Genomic DNA, 16,094 nt, shown 5'->3' on the forward strand with positions numbered 1-16,094 from the left:
TCATTACAACCACTTACTGTACACAAAGGGAAGTGGCTTCTCAGGAAAGATCAGAGGGATTGTGCGGCTATCACATCAACACATTGTCTGGGACTTGGAAAGAAACCGGCTCGTACGGCTTATTTTCCTCCAGGTATACGTATTTTGTCTTTTAGGACAAAGTTTTTGAAGTATTTCGCAAAACTCTAAGCTCCCAGCAAACTGAGGACTGTGCTTTATAAACAGTTAACTTACGACTGTGTCAAATTGTGATTTCAAATAGATTGCGATGGGATTCTTTGACATTAAAGAGCTAATATAATATAAATAAAGGTCTAATAATGATAATGAACTCAAAAGGAAATCAGTACTAGGCTTGGCAGAACTGCAGCAGCCAAGGGCAGTATATATCTAATTTGCAGATCTAACAATCATATTCAGAAACGCAACAAAATCTTGTACTTGTACACCGATATTTGTGGCTTCATTTCCGGAAAGCATCTGTAGTTGAGCCTGCTAACTGGAAACTCGTGTGCCACCACAGGCATCTTGGCAAACAAAGGCTCCCTTCTTAACATTCAACACAACAATAAAAACACAATGACTGGTCACGCACTGACCCCCAAAACAAACAAACAAAAAAAACCTCTCAGAGTAAGATGAATTCTCATGTAGTTGAAGTGATGCATCATGGGAGAGAAGGCAGAAAGAAGGCGCTCCTTAGTTGCCTTTTTTAGGCAAAAAGCTGAGGATAAATTCGCCCGCGCCAAGGAAGTAGACCACCTGTGCAATGCCGAAAAGCGGTGCGATGACCAGGGCTCGACAGTAGGCTCCCTTCAGGAAGGCCGCCGGGCCCTCGTTGTGCATGATTTTCCTAGAGGGCGAACACAAAACCGATCACTTTAATCAGAACGTACACCGGGCGTTAGTGATGACCACACAAGCAGCCTCACACGTGCTTTAGCGGTTCAGACATAAAGAGGTCACCTGATGCAGTCGGTCACTCCAGCGTACGTGTCTTCTGTGCTCCCCCGGTTCAAGGACTGCAGTCTGGTCTTTATTACTGAAATTCAGACAGCGCAGGTTAGAATCTACAAGGTTCTTTATTGTCGTTCACATCACATGTGGTACATGAGGTGGAATTAAACTGTGCACTTAAGGTCCCATTTACACCCAAAAATATAAAGTATAAAAAAGAAACAGTACAAGGATCTAAGATATACGCTAAACACTAATGATGTACAATAATATGGTGCATTAAACAGCAGCCTGAACATGAGTATGTAGTGAGCAGATGGGTATGTATACATCAGCTTAAAGGCAAGAAATCAGCAGCATGAATAATCAGCAGCACAGATAAAGTGACATTTCACCAATTCAAGTGGTATTACAGTGATTAACCTGGTTAGAGATTCACGAGTCTAACAGCCTCAGGGTAGAAGCTGTTCCTCAGTCTAGTGGTTCTACACTTAATGCTCCTCAACCTCCTTCCTGAGGGGAGTGGGGCAAAAAAGTGTGTGTGCTGGGTGAGTGGTGTCCTTCATGATGCAGGTGGTCCTCTTCCTGCATCTGGAGGTGTAGATGTCTGTGATGGTGGGGAGGCTGACTCCAACAGACTTCTGTGCAGCCTTCACCACTCCCTGCAAAGCTTTCCTCTCTCCAGTTGTGCTACAACGAAGTATTGCTGCACACACAGTTTTTTTTTTTGTTTTTATTGGGGGGTGGGGGTGGGGGTGGGGGGTCCAAAACTCACCATCAACAGGGTTGACTGCAACAGCTGCTGTGCTTCCTGCAACGCAGCCTGAGACAAACGACACGTAGAAAGGAGCCGGGCCCTCCACGTCTTTTTTCCCCAGATTGTTCAGATTGGCAAAAAGAGGGAAATAGATGATGGAAAAAGGAACATCCCTACACGGACAGAAATAGAACAGTCATAATTAATTGTGAACAATTAATCACAGTTTGTCAGAGGTACTACCACCGTGGATCTGAAGCTGTTTTACCTGAGCAATGTGGCACCAAGGCCCTTGTAAAGCCCAGCGATGCCCTTTTCCCTCAGTAACTGTCTGGTTAGCTGCATTGCCGTGGGGGACTTGGTCTCCACGGTGCCTGCTGCCACCGTCTCTGGCATGAGCTTCCTCTGAGCAGCTAAAAACAAACAGGAAGCACCAAAAAAGGTTAAATCATGTCATCTGGACCAGTTTCTTTTTACAGTTGTAGGGAAAAGATTGCACTATAATCACTGTAAAGTGCATTCTCTGTCATGACCACATGGGAGCGCTCCTTCACCAGCATATCTGCAACTCTTCAGGTTTTTTTTCTTCCTTCCAGAGCACCTGACTTAACTTTATTAGATTTGTCTACCTGGGTTATTGAGCATGCATCAGGATACTTCAGTCTGTGTTACATCAACAGCTTGGTTTAATTTCCTCTTACCGAGACGTCCAGCGTCCTGAAGCTGGATTTTCAGCATCTCCATAGGAGTTGTTACGATAACCTGGAACAGAAACAAAACAAAAAGCATCACATGCAGAGCTCACACATGCAGCAGAAGGAGATGATAAAGTCGCCACAGCCAAGCGAGCTCAGAAAATACAAAAAAAGGCTATCATTCAATTTTGTAGATATTGTACTAAAAATTGGTATGGTAGTAGCTGGGAGGGATCCAAAATATACAGGTGCTAGTTATAAAATTAGAATATCATGAAAAAGTTGATTTATTTCAGTAATTCCATTCAAAAAGTGAAACTTGTATATTATATTCATTCATTACACACAGACTGATATATTTCAAATGTTTATTTCTTTTAATGTTGATGAGTGTAACTGACAACTAATGAAAACCCCAAAATTCAGTATCACAGAAAATTAGAATATTACTCAAGACCAATAATTAAAAAAAAAAAGGATTTTTAGAAATGTTGGCCAACTGAAAAGTATGAACATGAAAAGTATGAACATGAAAAGTATGAGCATCATTACTTAGTTGTGGCTCCTTTTGTCTGTATTACTGCAGCAATGCGGCGTGACATGGAGTCATCAGTCTGTGTCACTGCTCAGGTGTGATGAGAGCCCAGGTTGTTCTGATAGAGGCCTTCAGCTCTTCTGGATTGTTGGGTCTGGTGTATCACATCTTCCTCTTCACAACACCTCATAGATTTTCTATAGGGTTAAGGTCAGGTGAGTTTGCTGGCCAATTAAGAACAGGGATACCATGGTCCTTAAACCAGGTACTAGTAGCTTTGTCACTGTGTGCAGGTGCCAAGTCTTGTTGGGAAAAGAAATCTGCATCTCCATAAAGTCGGTCAGCAGCAGGAAGCATGAAGTTCTCTAAAACTTCCTGGTAGATGCTGTGTTGACCATGGACCTCAGAAAACACAGTGGACCAACACCAGCAGATGACATGGCACCCCAAACCATCAGTGACTGTGGAAACTTGACACTGGACCTCAAGCAATGTGGATTCTGTGCCTCTCCTCTCTTCCTCCAGACTGGGACTTGATTTCCAAAGGAAATGCAAAATTTATTTTAATCAGAGAACATAACTTTGGACCACTCAGCAGCAGACCTAGGTGAGACACTTCTGACGCGGTCTCTTGTTAAAGAGTGGCTTGACACAAGGAATGTGACAGCTGAAACCCATGTCTTGCGTCTATGCGTGGTGGTTCATCCATCCATCCATCCATTTTCTTTACCCGCTTATTCCATTTTGGGTCACGGGGGTCGCTGGTGCCCATGTCCAGCAATCACTGTGCGAGGGGCGGGGTACACCCTGGACGGGTCGCAAGTCCATCACAGGGCCACATAGAGACAAACGAGACAAACAACCATTCACTCTCTCACCTAGGGACAATTTAGAGTTACCAATCAGCCTAACATGCATGTTTTTGGTCTGTGGGAGGAAACCGGAGTACCCGGAGAAAACCCACGCATGCACGGAGAGAACAGGCAAACTCCACCCAGAAAGGCCCCTGGACCGGGGTTTGAACCAAGGACCTACTCGCTGAGAGGCAGAAGCTCTACCAGTTGCGCCACCGTGCTGCCCGCGTGGTGGTTCAATTCAATTCAATTCAATTCAAAAATACTTTATTAATCCTAGAGGGAAATTAAATGTTGTTGTAGCTCATTTCCCTTGTTTCATAAAAGAGTTGTTCTAGATGTTGATGGCTGTGGGCGGAAAGGATCTCTTGTGATGGTCCGTCTTATAGCAGATCTGAAAAAACTGGCCACAGATGTTGATCCGTTTACTTGCACTTGGTTGGCCTCCTGGGCTTCAGGATCACCTGAATGTTGGGCAGAAATCCTCCCAGGGCAATGGCCACTCCTCCCAGCAGCTTGTTGAGCTCCTCATCGCTGCAGACAGCCAACTGTAGGTGCTGATGGACGATCCTGTCCTTCCGCTGTCATGAGCCGTGTTTCCTGCTAGTTCCAGGATCTCAGTGGTCAGGCACTCGAGCACAGCTGGCAGGTAGATGAAAATGCGTCCACATAACATCCTTTTCAACTCATTTGAAATTTAGGGCTGTAGTTGAGAGATTACTTGAGCTTTTGAGATGTTAATCAGCTGCTGTTGGTTGTAGAAACTGCCTTGTTGCCATGGTTACGCATCATAACAAATGTCCAAAACTAAAAAAGTTTCAGTAAAAATCCTTCCAGCTGCACAGAATCCGATACCAGAGGAAACAATCATCCAAAAAATGTGACTTACATCCAGAAAAAGAGGAATTAAAAGTTTCCAAAAGCAAAATCTCAGAATGAAAGTAACAGAGCTGCTCCAACATGCAGCCACCTTGAGCGGCGCAATGAGAATGAGCGCAATTCTCACCTTGAGCTGGTTCTTGAAGCACTGACTCCAGCTGTAGTCCACTCTTTGTGAATCTCCCCGACATTTTGGAATCGGTTTTGTTTCAGAATCCTCTCCAGGGTGCGGTTATCCCTATTGCTTGTACACATTTTTTAACCACATCGTTTCCTTCACTTCATCTCTCTATTAATGTGCTTGGACACAGAGCTCTGTGAACAGCCAGCCTCTTTAGCAATGACCTTTTGTGTCTTGCCCTCCTTGTGCAAGGTGTCAATGGTTGTATTTTGGACAATTGTCTAGTCAGCAGTCTTCCCCATGATTGTGTAGCCAACAACTAGACTGAGAGACCATTTAAAGGCCTTTGCAAGTGTTTTGAGTTAATTAGCTGATTAGAGTGTGGCACCAATTGTCTTCAATATTGAACCTTTTCACAATATTCTAATTTTCTGAGATACTGAATTTGAGGTTTTCATTAGTTGTCAGTTATAATCATCAACATTACAAGAATTAAACATTTGAGGTATATCAGTTTGTGTGTAATGAATAAATATAATATACAAGTTTCACTTTTTGAATGGAATTACTGAAATAAATCAACTTTTTCACGATATTCTAATCTTATGACCAGCACTTGTATATTCCAAGGGCTACTAACGTTGTTTAAAACTTTAGAATTAAATGTAGGAGTCAACTGTCTTTTAGCAAAATGTCTCATCAACTATCAGACAGATTTTAATGACACTTTCAGAAAGTAATTATTGTATGTACATGTCCAAATGGGTAATTTATGGAGTCGAACAAACTCAAGATGGCCACCACAGTCAACACAAAAATAGCTATAACTTTGTAAATTCTAGAAATTGCACCAAATTTAAAGTGTGTTCTGTGTAAATCTACTGGCATCCACTAACTGAACGTCAGCTCTCAATGTCCTCTTCAGTAACACAATAGGTAACTAGTTAACTAGATTAAGGGTGAGATGGTGCATGTTCTCAGCTGCAGTGGTAATCCAAGATCTGCTACATTTAATCTAATCACGTTCCTCGTGCTTGAAGCCTTTGCCCTCAATGACAAGAGGCATTTCCCTCTGGCTCAGTCAGTCAGCGCACATGGCCAAGCACTTTCCCAACGTCTTATCTGATCACTCAACGTCTGCATAGCTCCCTCAGCGTGTCTCCTCATGGGCCAGCACAATTACGCTGATTGGAAATCTCTTTGAAAATGAAAATGGAATATTACAGCTCACGGATAGCATCGTGTGTAAATGCCAAGCATGTGTTTGTGACTGTCGATGCTCTTTTTAATGCAGTTGTGGCTGATTGCAGCTGCAAACAACAGAGACAAACAAGGCTGCCGAGGCTCGGCCACATGCGCTGAAGTCAGTGGCTCCAGGTGGAAGAAAAGTGGGGCTGCAGTTATTAAAGCTGCACTTCGCAAACTCACTCACCTGGCATGTACCCGCCCCACATCCAGCCAGCATCTCTTTGAACAGAGTGAGTTTCCTAAAAAAAAGGGAAAGAGATATAAATGCTGGATCAGATAACAGACTGACAGCGTGTGACGTTAATCCTTGCCTTCCACACCAGCTTGTCAGGAACAAGAACAAATTAATAATTCACAAGGAGAGCAACTGGGTACAAACAAGTCAATCATTCATTCGCTGGCATGTTTGTTGCCATGGCGATGGAGATAGATGCCCTAGAAAGCTGTAGGTTTATCTGTGCGTGCTCAAGGTGGACACCGAGCGCTTCCTGCTTTCAGCACCAGCGGATGACGGCCGCTAATGTTTGCTATGGGACACCATCAAACGCTACTTGGTAACATGATTTAAGGCAATCACTCATGCAAGTAATTGTATTTATAAACCAAACAAATTAACAGCTTGAAATGCTCCGTGCAGCCAGAGAAGTGACAGAAAGGGTGAAGGATTACCGGGAGCCCCCCAAGGTGGGGGGAGGGGGAGGGGGATGCAGGCAGCTCATTTGTCGGAGTTGCACGCACGTTAGTAAACACGCTGTTTAGAGAGGGGAGTGGGTGTGCTGTAAGTCAACCTGTCAGCGCTTTAATTCCTCACCCATCCTTGGAGAGGTGATGCCTGAAGAAGTCGTTAGCAGCCAATTTAATGGCCTTCTCTGGCGTGACTAGTGTTAGGTTCACCGCAGCTCCTGGGAGGGTAGGAAGAAAACCACAAAGAAAGAAAAACAAAAGACAGAACAGAACATTAAAAGCCTGGCATTCGTTTGTCGTTTAGGTTGTTTTCCATTGGCCTTGTCCACATTAGCTTTGGTTGCAGATGTGAAGGTGTGAACTGGAGTGAAACTGATGAGGGATTATCTCCTGAAAAGCTGAAACCTGAGACGCCCTCCTCTCTGTGCTCTGTTTGTTGCTGGACTTTTTGTTCAACAGATTGCTTCCTTCATTCCTGTCAAACAAATTGTCTTCTCTGTACTAAATGTGCAGGTTCTTCTTCTTCTTCTTTCAGCTCTTTCCTCTTCAGGGGTCGCCACAACAAGTCAATGTCCGTTTTCCTTTTATTTACTCCCTCTGGGATATATTCTCTGGAAACATGGCACTTCTTTTCATCTTTACGCTGATGACAGCCAAATTTATGTGTCATTAAAACCAGATAAACAGTACTCCATGAACCAACTCCTGGAATGTATGGCAGAAGTCAGAGCATGGATGTCACAGAAGTTTTTACATTGTAATGAGAAAAAGACTGAGGTCTTGTTGTTTAAGCCCAGTGGTGGTTCCAAAGTCCATGCTGATCTGGGTCCTTTAACACAACATCTGACTCAGAGAGCAACTAACCTGTGTGTGAGGCTGGACATTGGTTTTAAATTAGATGCACCAATTAAATGGAGTACTGTAATTCACTTTATGTGGGTCTGAGTCCGTCCTTACTGACTCGACTTCAGCTGGTTCAGAATGCTGCTGCTCGCTTTTTAGCTGGTACCAGAAAACGAGAGCAGATCACCCGTTTTAGAATCACGACACTGGCTGCCAGTTTGTTTCCGGATGCATTTTAAGGTTCTTTTATTTGTTTTCAAATGTCTTCATGGTCTCGCCCCTCAGTATCTGTTCGACCTGCTCCAGCTGTACGTTCCCTCACGCTCTCTCAGCTCAGCTGATCAGCTGCTGTTGGTCGTTCCAAAGTCTAACAGGAGACTGAGAGGTGACGGAGCGTTTTCAGTCGCTACACCTAAATTATGTTAGTGTACAGCACTTTGGCCAACGGCGTTGTTTTTAAAGTGCTTTAAAAATAAAGGTGTATTATTGTTTTGTTCTCCATCTCACTTTCCTCCGTCCTCACTCCAACTACAGGTCCTTCTCAAAAAATTAGCATATTGTGATAAAGGTCATTATTTTCCATAATGTAATGATAAAAATGAAACTTTCATATATTTCAGATTCATTGCACACCAACTGAAATATTTCAGGTCTTTAATTGTTTTAATACTGATGATTATGGCATACAGCTCATGAAAACCCAAAATGCCTGTCCCAAAAAATTAGCATATCATGAAAAGGTTCTCTAAACAAGCCATTAACCTAACCATCTGAACCAACGACTTAACTCTAAACACCTGCAAAAGATTCCTGAGGCTTTTAAAAACTCCCAGCCTTGTTCATTACTCAAAACCACAATCATGGGTAAGACTGCCGACCTGACTGCTGTCCAGAAGGCCATCATTGACACCCTCAAGCAAGAGGGTAAGACACAGAAAGAAATTGCTGAACGAATAGGCTGTTCCCAGAGTGCTGTATCAAGGCATCTCAGTGGGAAGTCTGTGGGAAGGGAAAAGTGTGGCAGAAAACGCTGCACAACGAGAAGAGGTGACCGGACCCTGAGGAGGATTGTGGAGAAGGGCCGATTCCAGACCTTGGGGGACCTGCGGAAGCAGTGGACTGAGTCTGGAGTAGAAACATCCAGAGCCACCGTGCACAGGCGTGTGCAGGAAATGGGCTACAGGTGCTGCATTCCCCAGGTCAAGCCACTTTTGAACAAGAGACTGCATCAGAAGCATCTCGCCTGGGACTGCTGCTGAGTGGTCCAAAGTTATGTTCAGTACAGTAAATTTTGCATTTCCTTTGGAAATCAAGGTCCCAGAGTCTGGAGGAAGAGAGGAAACACAGAATTCACATTGCTTGAGGTCCAGTGTCAAGTTTCCACAGTCACTGGGTGTCATGTCATCTGCTGGTGTTGGTCCACTGTGTTTTATCAAGGGCAGGGTCAATGCAGCTAGCTATCAGGAGATTTTGGAGCACTTCATGCTTCCATCTGCTGAAAAGCTTTATGGAGATGAAGATTTCATTTTTCAGCACGACCTGGCACCTGTTCACAGTGCCAAAACCACTGGTAAATGGTTTACTGACCATGGTATTACTGTGCTCAATTGGCCTGCCAACTCTCCTGACCTGAACCCCATAGAGAACCTGTGGGATATTGTGAAGAGAAAGTTGAGAGACACAAGACCCAACACTCTGGATGAGCTTAAGGCCGCTATTGAAGCATCCTGGGCCTCCATAACACCTCAGCAGTGCCACAGGCTGATTGCCTCCATGCCACGCCGCATTGAAGCAGTCATTCATGCAAAAGGATTCCCGACCAAGTATTGAGTGCATAACTGAACATGATTATTTGAAGGTTGGCGTTTTTTGTATTAAAAACACTTGTCTTTCATTGGTGGGATGAAATATGCTAATTTTTTGGGACAGGCATTTTGGGTTTTCATGAGCTGTATGCCAGAATCATCAGTATTAAAACAATTAAAGACCTGAAATATTTCATTTGGTGTGCAATGAATCTGAAATATATGAAAGTTTCATTTTTATCATTACATTATGGAAAATAATGACCTTTATCACAATATGCTAATTTTCTGAGAAGGACCTGTATATATCATCATATATCATCATTTTCATATATCTCCTCTTTGTCTTTTTCCTGGCAGCTGCATTTCTAACATCCTTCTACCAATATACCCACTGTTCCTCCTCTGGACATGTCCCAACCATCTCAGTCTGTCCTCTCTAACTTTATCTCCCAGTTCTTCAACCTGGGCTGTACCTCTGATGATCTCATTCCTAATCTTATCCATCTTTGTCACTCCTAAGGAGAACCTCAACATATTCATTTCTGCCACTTCCAGTTCTTTCTCCTGTCTTTTTGTCAATGTATCCAGACCATACAACATAGCTGCTCTCACCACTGTCTTGTAACCTTTTCCTTTGACCTTTGTTGACATCCTTTTATTGCAAATCACTTCTGAAAGGGTGCCCTCCAGCTCGCCCCCACCTTCACCAGAATTTTCAATCTCTCCCTGGCCCAGGCAGTCATCCCTCCCTGCTTAAAATCTGCAACTATCATCCCAGCGCCGAAAATGCCTACCATCACCAGCCTGAATGATTACCGACCGGTGGCTCTCACTCCGGTAATCATGAAGTGCTTCGAGAGACTGATTCTCCAGCACATCAAGGACTATCTCCCTCCGAACTTTGACCCCTACCAGTTTGCATATCACACCAACAGGTCCACAGAGGATGCTATTGCAGTAGCTCTCCACACCATGCTAAGCCACCTGGAACAACAGCACAGCTACGTTTGAATGCTCTTTGTGGATTACAGCTCGGCCTTTAACACAATCATTCCAGACATTCTTATAAATAAATTAGACAATCTTGCTCCCCCCCTCCCCACACACATGTGCCTGGATAAAAGACTTCATAACCAATCGGCTCCTCTGTAAGACTTGGTCCCCACCTCTCCTCCACTCGTACGCTGAGTGCTGGCTCCCCACAGGGCTGTGTGCTGAGCCCCCTGCTGTACTGTCTCTACACCCATGACTACAGCCCGGCCCACAACAACAACCTCATCTTCAATTCAAGTTCGCCAATGACACCACAGTGGTCGGACTAATCTCTAAGAGAGATGAGACATTTTACAGACAGGCGGTCCTGGAGCTAGCAACCTGGTGCTCAGCGAAAAACCTGGCTCTGAATATCAAAAAAACTAAGGAGGTAATTATTGATTTCAGGAAGCACAGCACCAACCTAGACCCCCTTTACATCAATGGTGAGCACGTGGAGAGGGTTCTCACTTTCCTATTTCTTGGTGTCCATATCTCTGCTGACCTTAACTGGAAAGGGAACACCACAGCGGTCATCAAGAAGGCTCAGCAGAGACTACACTTCTTAAAAGTACTTAAGAAGCACAACCTGAACACCAAATTGCTGCTGACCTTCTACCGCTCGTCCATCGAGAGCCTGCTGACATACTGTATCTCAGTATGGTACGGCAGCTGCACCCTGGCTGACAGGGAGAGGCTTCAGAGAGTAGTCAAGACAGCACAAAAGATCATTGGCTGCCCTCTACCCTCCCTGATGGACATTTACACATCACGCTGCCTCAACAGAGCAGAAAGCATAATCAAGGACTGTTTACACCCGGGTTTTGAACTGTTTGACTCGTTACTCAGGGAAGCGCTACAGGTGCATCAGAACACGAACAAACAGATTCAGGAACAGTTTTTTCCAGAAAGCCATCACCACACTGAACTCACACATGCACTGATTTAATAATCTAACCTCCCAAACACCTGGACTTCTACTGTGCAATACTACTGACATTTCATACTCTCAATCATCTTAACTACCTCACTAATATACATAATGTGCAATATAATTGTGAAATACTTGTATTTTTTTACTTTCATAGTGCTATTATATCTACATGGCATTACATTTTTTATATTTTTATTGTGGGTTTTCTTAAGCATGTTTTTGCACTGAAAAAAGGAGTGGCTCTTAATTTCATTGTACTTGGGTATAATGACAATAAAGGCATTCTGACTCTGATATTTTTCTCCATCCACTCCATCCTGCCTGGACTTTTTTCTACACTCCATGTTCTCCTGGACAGTGGACTCCAAGTACTTGAAGTCCTGCACCTTTGTGACCTCTGCTCCTTGTAGCCTCACTGTTCCACCAGCCTCCCACTTATGCACACACATGTTCTCTGTCTTACTATGGTTGACTTTCCAAAATGTGCATGTGGACAGCTGAGCCTTGGCCTGAAGAACAAGTTCTCCTGTGTTTCAAGTATTAAAGCTCCTTGGTGTGCTTAAAAAAAACCTCAGTTTGCCACATCCTGGATGATTAAGAATCTACACCAACCTGGTGAATATCTTCAACTTAACATTTCAGCTTTAGTTTACATCACCAGCATGAATATTACCCACAAGTAAATAAAACTTACCTCGATACATCCCGAAATACCCCTCTGACCTGATGGTCTTAATAAGGCAATCTGACCTGAAGCACACAAACACAGCAGCAGTGGTATGTGAGGCCAAGTGCTGCTAAACAAGCTGCGAGAACCACAATGATCTCTGATCACACTGAGTTACAGTCAAACTTTTCTCACATGCTGGTGTAAAGGCGAGATCCATTTTGCTGGTTTTGCAGGCGAGTCTTGGCCAGGTCAATGGGAAACACACAGGTCACTCCAATTAGGCCGGCAATCCCTCCATTGATCAATTTGGCAGGCAAACTGGATGAAGGCAAAGTCCAAAAACATAATAAATAATTGACGATGGTCACTGAATTAAAAGCAAAATTATATTTTCATGTGTAATCACATCTAACCTTACCTGATCTGTTTATCAGCCATTTATCTAAAACCCTGTCTGGTCACAGTTCAACACGTCTGTCAGCTGGTCACTCAGGTGTGTTTTGTGTGTTTGGCTGTGTGTTGTTAGTTCAAGTAAATCTGTGGAGAAAAAATAAGAAGAGAAAGGCTGGTTCACATTTAACATTCTCAGAAAGTGATACTTATGAGGAAACATAACGCTATAGGATCAATAGGCCTGTCACGATAACAAATTTTGCTGGGCGATTAATTGTCTCAGAAATTATAGTGATAAACGATAATATTGTTTGAAATTTGACAATAATTAGTCATTATTGTCAAATTGAAGAAGAAATGTTGCTTAATTTTTGTGTAGTACCTTTTTTGACCACTGGATGGCAGTACAAGACTTTTTGAACTGTAGCATGGATAGTGAGGGAGCGAGCAGCGTGTCTCTTTAAGAAAAATGGGAGGGAGGCCCCATGACGTGACATGGGCTGTCTCTCCTTCCTTGTTTTCGGTTCTCAAAATGGCGGACGCTCTGCGTGGTTTGAGCTCTTTAGCATAGCATTTTTCACACAACGCTTTTAATTAAAAAATCAGTAAACAAGTTCTCAGCTTCTTTTTGCAGAGAAAAACAATTTTTTACACGAAGGCGCGGGTTTCAACTGTGAATTTTGGAGTTTCGACAAGATGGAGTTTTTTTTCCCCGAGGTCGACCTGTTAGCTTAGCTCGTAGATTAGCTTCTCAGTTTAGCTGCTTTTAATGATCCAAAAGTGCAGTTTTGGACGGTTAATATGGATTTTAAAGAGAAAAGAAAAAGGGAGGGGTCAGTGAAGAACGCCGGAGTTGAGCTTTTTATCATCCAGTGTCTTCAGTAGAAAGAGACACAAAGAAACGGTAAAGCCGATAAATGAAAATTAGTTTGATAATTTTCATTTATCATGCGATTAATTGATTTATTGTTTATCGCGACAGGCCTAAGGATCAGTACATTTGAACAGTTATCATGTGTTGATTCTATACATTTTTGAACAAAAACTAACAAGATTTTTAAAAAAGCTTAACATAGCGACTGTGAAGAAGGGACTATGTAGTCCTGACTTTCCTGAACACTTCATTTAACTAAATTTAACCAAAAATAAAGTTGACATGGCGGAGCAGTGGTTAGAGTTGTCGCTTCACAGTAAGAAAGTCGCAGGTTTGCCTCCTGGCCTTTTTATGTGGAGTTTGCGCACACAAAGTGTACAATCTTGTGCTCTCGTGGGTTTTCTCTGGATACTCCGTCCCACAGACCAACAACTTGCATGTCACTCTGACTGGTAACTCTAAATTGTCCCTAGGTGTGAGTGAGAGAGTGAATGGTTGTTTGTCTCCAAGTGTCCCTGTGATGGACTGGAGACCTGTCCAGAATATCCCCCACCTCTCACATTGACCACAACCCAGATAGGAGAAGCAGGTAAAGAAACTGATGGATGGAAAGACTGAACCCTAACCAAACCACAGGTTTGGTCGTGACCAGGGGTCTGCAACCTACGGCTCTGGAGCCGCTCTTTGGTCCCTCTGCAGCGGCTCTTTCAAGCTTTGACCAAAACTAACATAAAACTGAATTTTATTGGTTACACAAACAACAAAAAAAGACTAGTTTTAGCAGTTTTACTGTCATTTGTTTTGCAAATATGTAAACACTGGAACAAATACAAAGAGTAAAACATACTTGCTTTAACTTTATTTCCATAAGTAATTACGGTAATTTTTCCACAATTCAAAAAATTACATAGCGGCAGCACGACGGCTCAGTGGTTAACACTGTTGCCTCACAGCAAGAAGGTCCTGGGTTCAATCCCCGGTTGGACCTGTGGTCTTTCTGTGTGGAGTTTGCATGTTCTTCTCGTGCATGTGTGTGTTTTCTCCGGGTACTCCGGTTTCCTCCCACAGACCAAAACATGCACGTTAGGCTGCCTTCAGGCCCAGGCCTCTCTTACAAAAGAGATCTGTGATCTCAGTGGGATTTCCCTGGTTAAATAAAGGTTTATACAATAATAATAAAAATAGGTCTGCATTGTTCATAATTTTTATTAATTTAAAATACTAGATATGAAATTCAATATGAAGTACTTCACAAAAACATAAAACTTCTTTTGTAATAAATTGAACATCCTAAATTTTTTCCCACACTGTGCCTCAGTTCATCTTGTTTTAACAGTATATAGTCCTTTCAACTTATCTGTTGACTCAGATGTTTTCCAGACGATGACTCCACTCATAATCTATATCCAGAAAAAGAATTACCTAAAAATGTTCTATAAAATATCATTTAAATTAGGCTAAATGAACTCGAATGGAATTTAATAAGCAACAAATACCTCAATCTTGAAATAAATATTGAACAGTCAGTCAACAATACCTAACTGCGTGAGAGAAGGAAACAAACCAGCGACCTTTACCTCATTAACTCCAAAACTACAGTCAGATATTGTGGCAGGAGTATCATAATGTGGGAATGTTGCTTTTCTGTGACATGAAGCTACGAGAGTCATAGAAGTGAAAAAGATTAATGTGGTGAAGAACTGAGTGACAGGATTCATTTCAGCAGAGCTCATGATCTCAAGCAAAGGCAAATGTTTCCATTTTGACAAGATTACCCCGAGCGTATCCACCTAAGAAAACACTTCAGAGCTTAGAAAAAATACAAATCTTTCCTGGAAAGCCTCAAACAAACACTTTGGACCTAAAAATAGCTGCATACCCATGAACTAAAGAAACCCTCTAGAGCACGAGTGTCCAAAGTGTGGCCCATGGGCCATTTGCGGCCCTTGGAGTGATTTTTTGCGGCCCACAACTGCAGTTTAAGAACGGCATCATTTTGGCCTGCAGACGTGAAAGGTTGATGGAGACGTTCTACAAATGTGTTGGTAATCCTTTTTTATATAATGTTTAGGTTTAACAGCAAAACTGATGAAAAACAATTTTCAGAAAATTAGCAATATTAAGCAAAATACAAACATTTGGTTATAATCTTTTTATTTTCACTTCATGGTACAAAAAAACAAACAAAAAACCTTTACTGATTTCTACCAGAAAGGAGACTTTTGGATATTGATTCATAAAACTTGGATCAATATTGCAGTTGATAAAATCATCAAGAGGGAAATTGGACATTTTAAATGAATATAACGTGGTATCATCTGCGTACATGTTTATTTGTTTAAACAAACGAGTTTATTATTATTATTATTGTTTAAACAAATAAACTCGTATGTAGATACCACCTTATAACCTTCATAACGTAAGTTGATCAACTTGATCAAACCTTCTATGAATCTGTTGTAGCGACTGACAGCTGGACGATTTTTCAGAACTTCGATCCGCTTTTTGATTCGTCCATGGTCCAAAAGTCTCATCAACACCCTTTAAAAGGACACATACTCAAATGATGCATTTATTTCTGAGAACAGACTAAAATGAACTTTCCAAACACAAGAAAACAACAAACACAGACCCAACAAATCAAATAAATCAAATCATTTTTAATAAAAAAATATAAGCTTAGTGTTTATGAGGCTTTTAATGTTTTGGATCTACAACTATTTAAAACTCTTGCTCCACCAAAATTAGTGAATTTGTCCTTTCTCCAAAATATTCTTCATATTGAGTTAAATTCACATCTTTGTGCCCCC

General features: G+C 42.3%; 1 protein-coding gene across 1 annotated transcript in view; it reads right to left on the minus strand.

Annotated features, from left to right (window-relative positions):
- Positions 1–438: 438 nt before the first annotated feature.
- slc25a22a (solute carrier family 25 member 22a) overlaps positions 439–16,094 on the minus strand; it is a 23,998-nt gene continuing 8,342 nt past the window's right edge. The window contains exons 2-11 of the mRNA XM_037682955.1: positions 12,436–12,554; positions 12,210–12,335; positions 12,042–12,097; positions 6,858–6,948; positions 6,231–6,285; positions 2,416–2,476; positions 1,983–2,127; positions 1,733–1,887; positions 967–1,042; positions 439–853 (exon numbers count right to left, since the gene is read on the minus strand). Of these exons, the coding sequence (XP_037538883.1) occupies positions 700–853; positions 967–1,042; positions 1,733–1,887; positions 1,983–2,127; positions 2,416–2,476; positions 6,231–6,285; positions 6,858–6,948; positions 12,042–12,097; positions 12,210–12,335; positions 12,436–12,455 (939 nt within the window). The 5' untranslated portion in view covers positions 12,456–12,554 and the 3' untranslated portion in view covers positions 439–699. The remainder of the gene's footprint in view (positions 854–966; positions 1,043–1,732; positions 1,888–1,982; positions 2,128–2,415; positions 2,477–6,230; positions 6,286–6,857; positions 6,949–12,041; positions 12,098–12,209; positions 12,336–12,435; positions 12,555–16,094) is intronic.

This window comes from Nematolebias whitei, chromosome 10, assembly GCF_014905685.2.
Source record: "Nematolebias whitei isolate Nwh7 chromosome 10, NemWhi1, whole genome shotgun sequence".
Classification (NCBI taxonomy): Eukaryota; Metazoa; Chordata; class Actinopteri; order Cyprinodontiformes; family Rivulidae; genus Nematolebias; species Nematolebias whitei.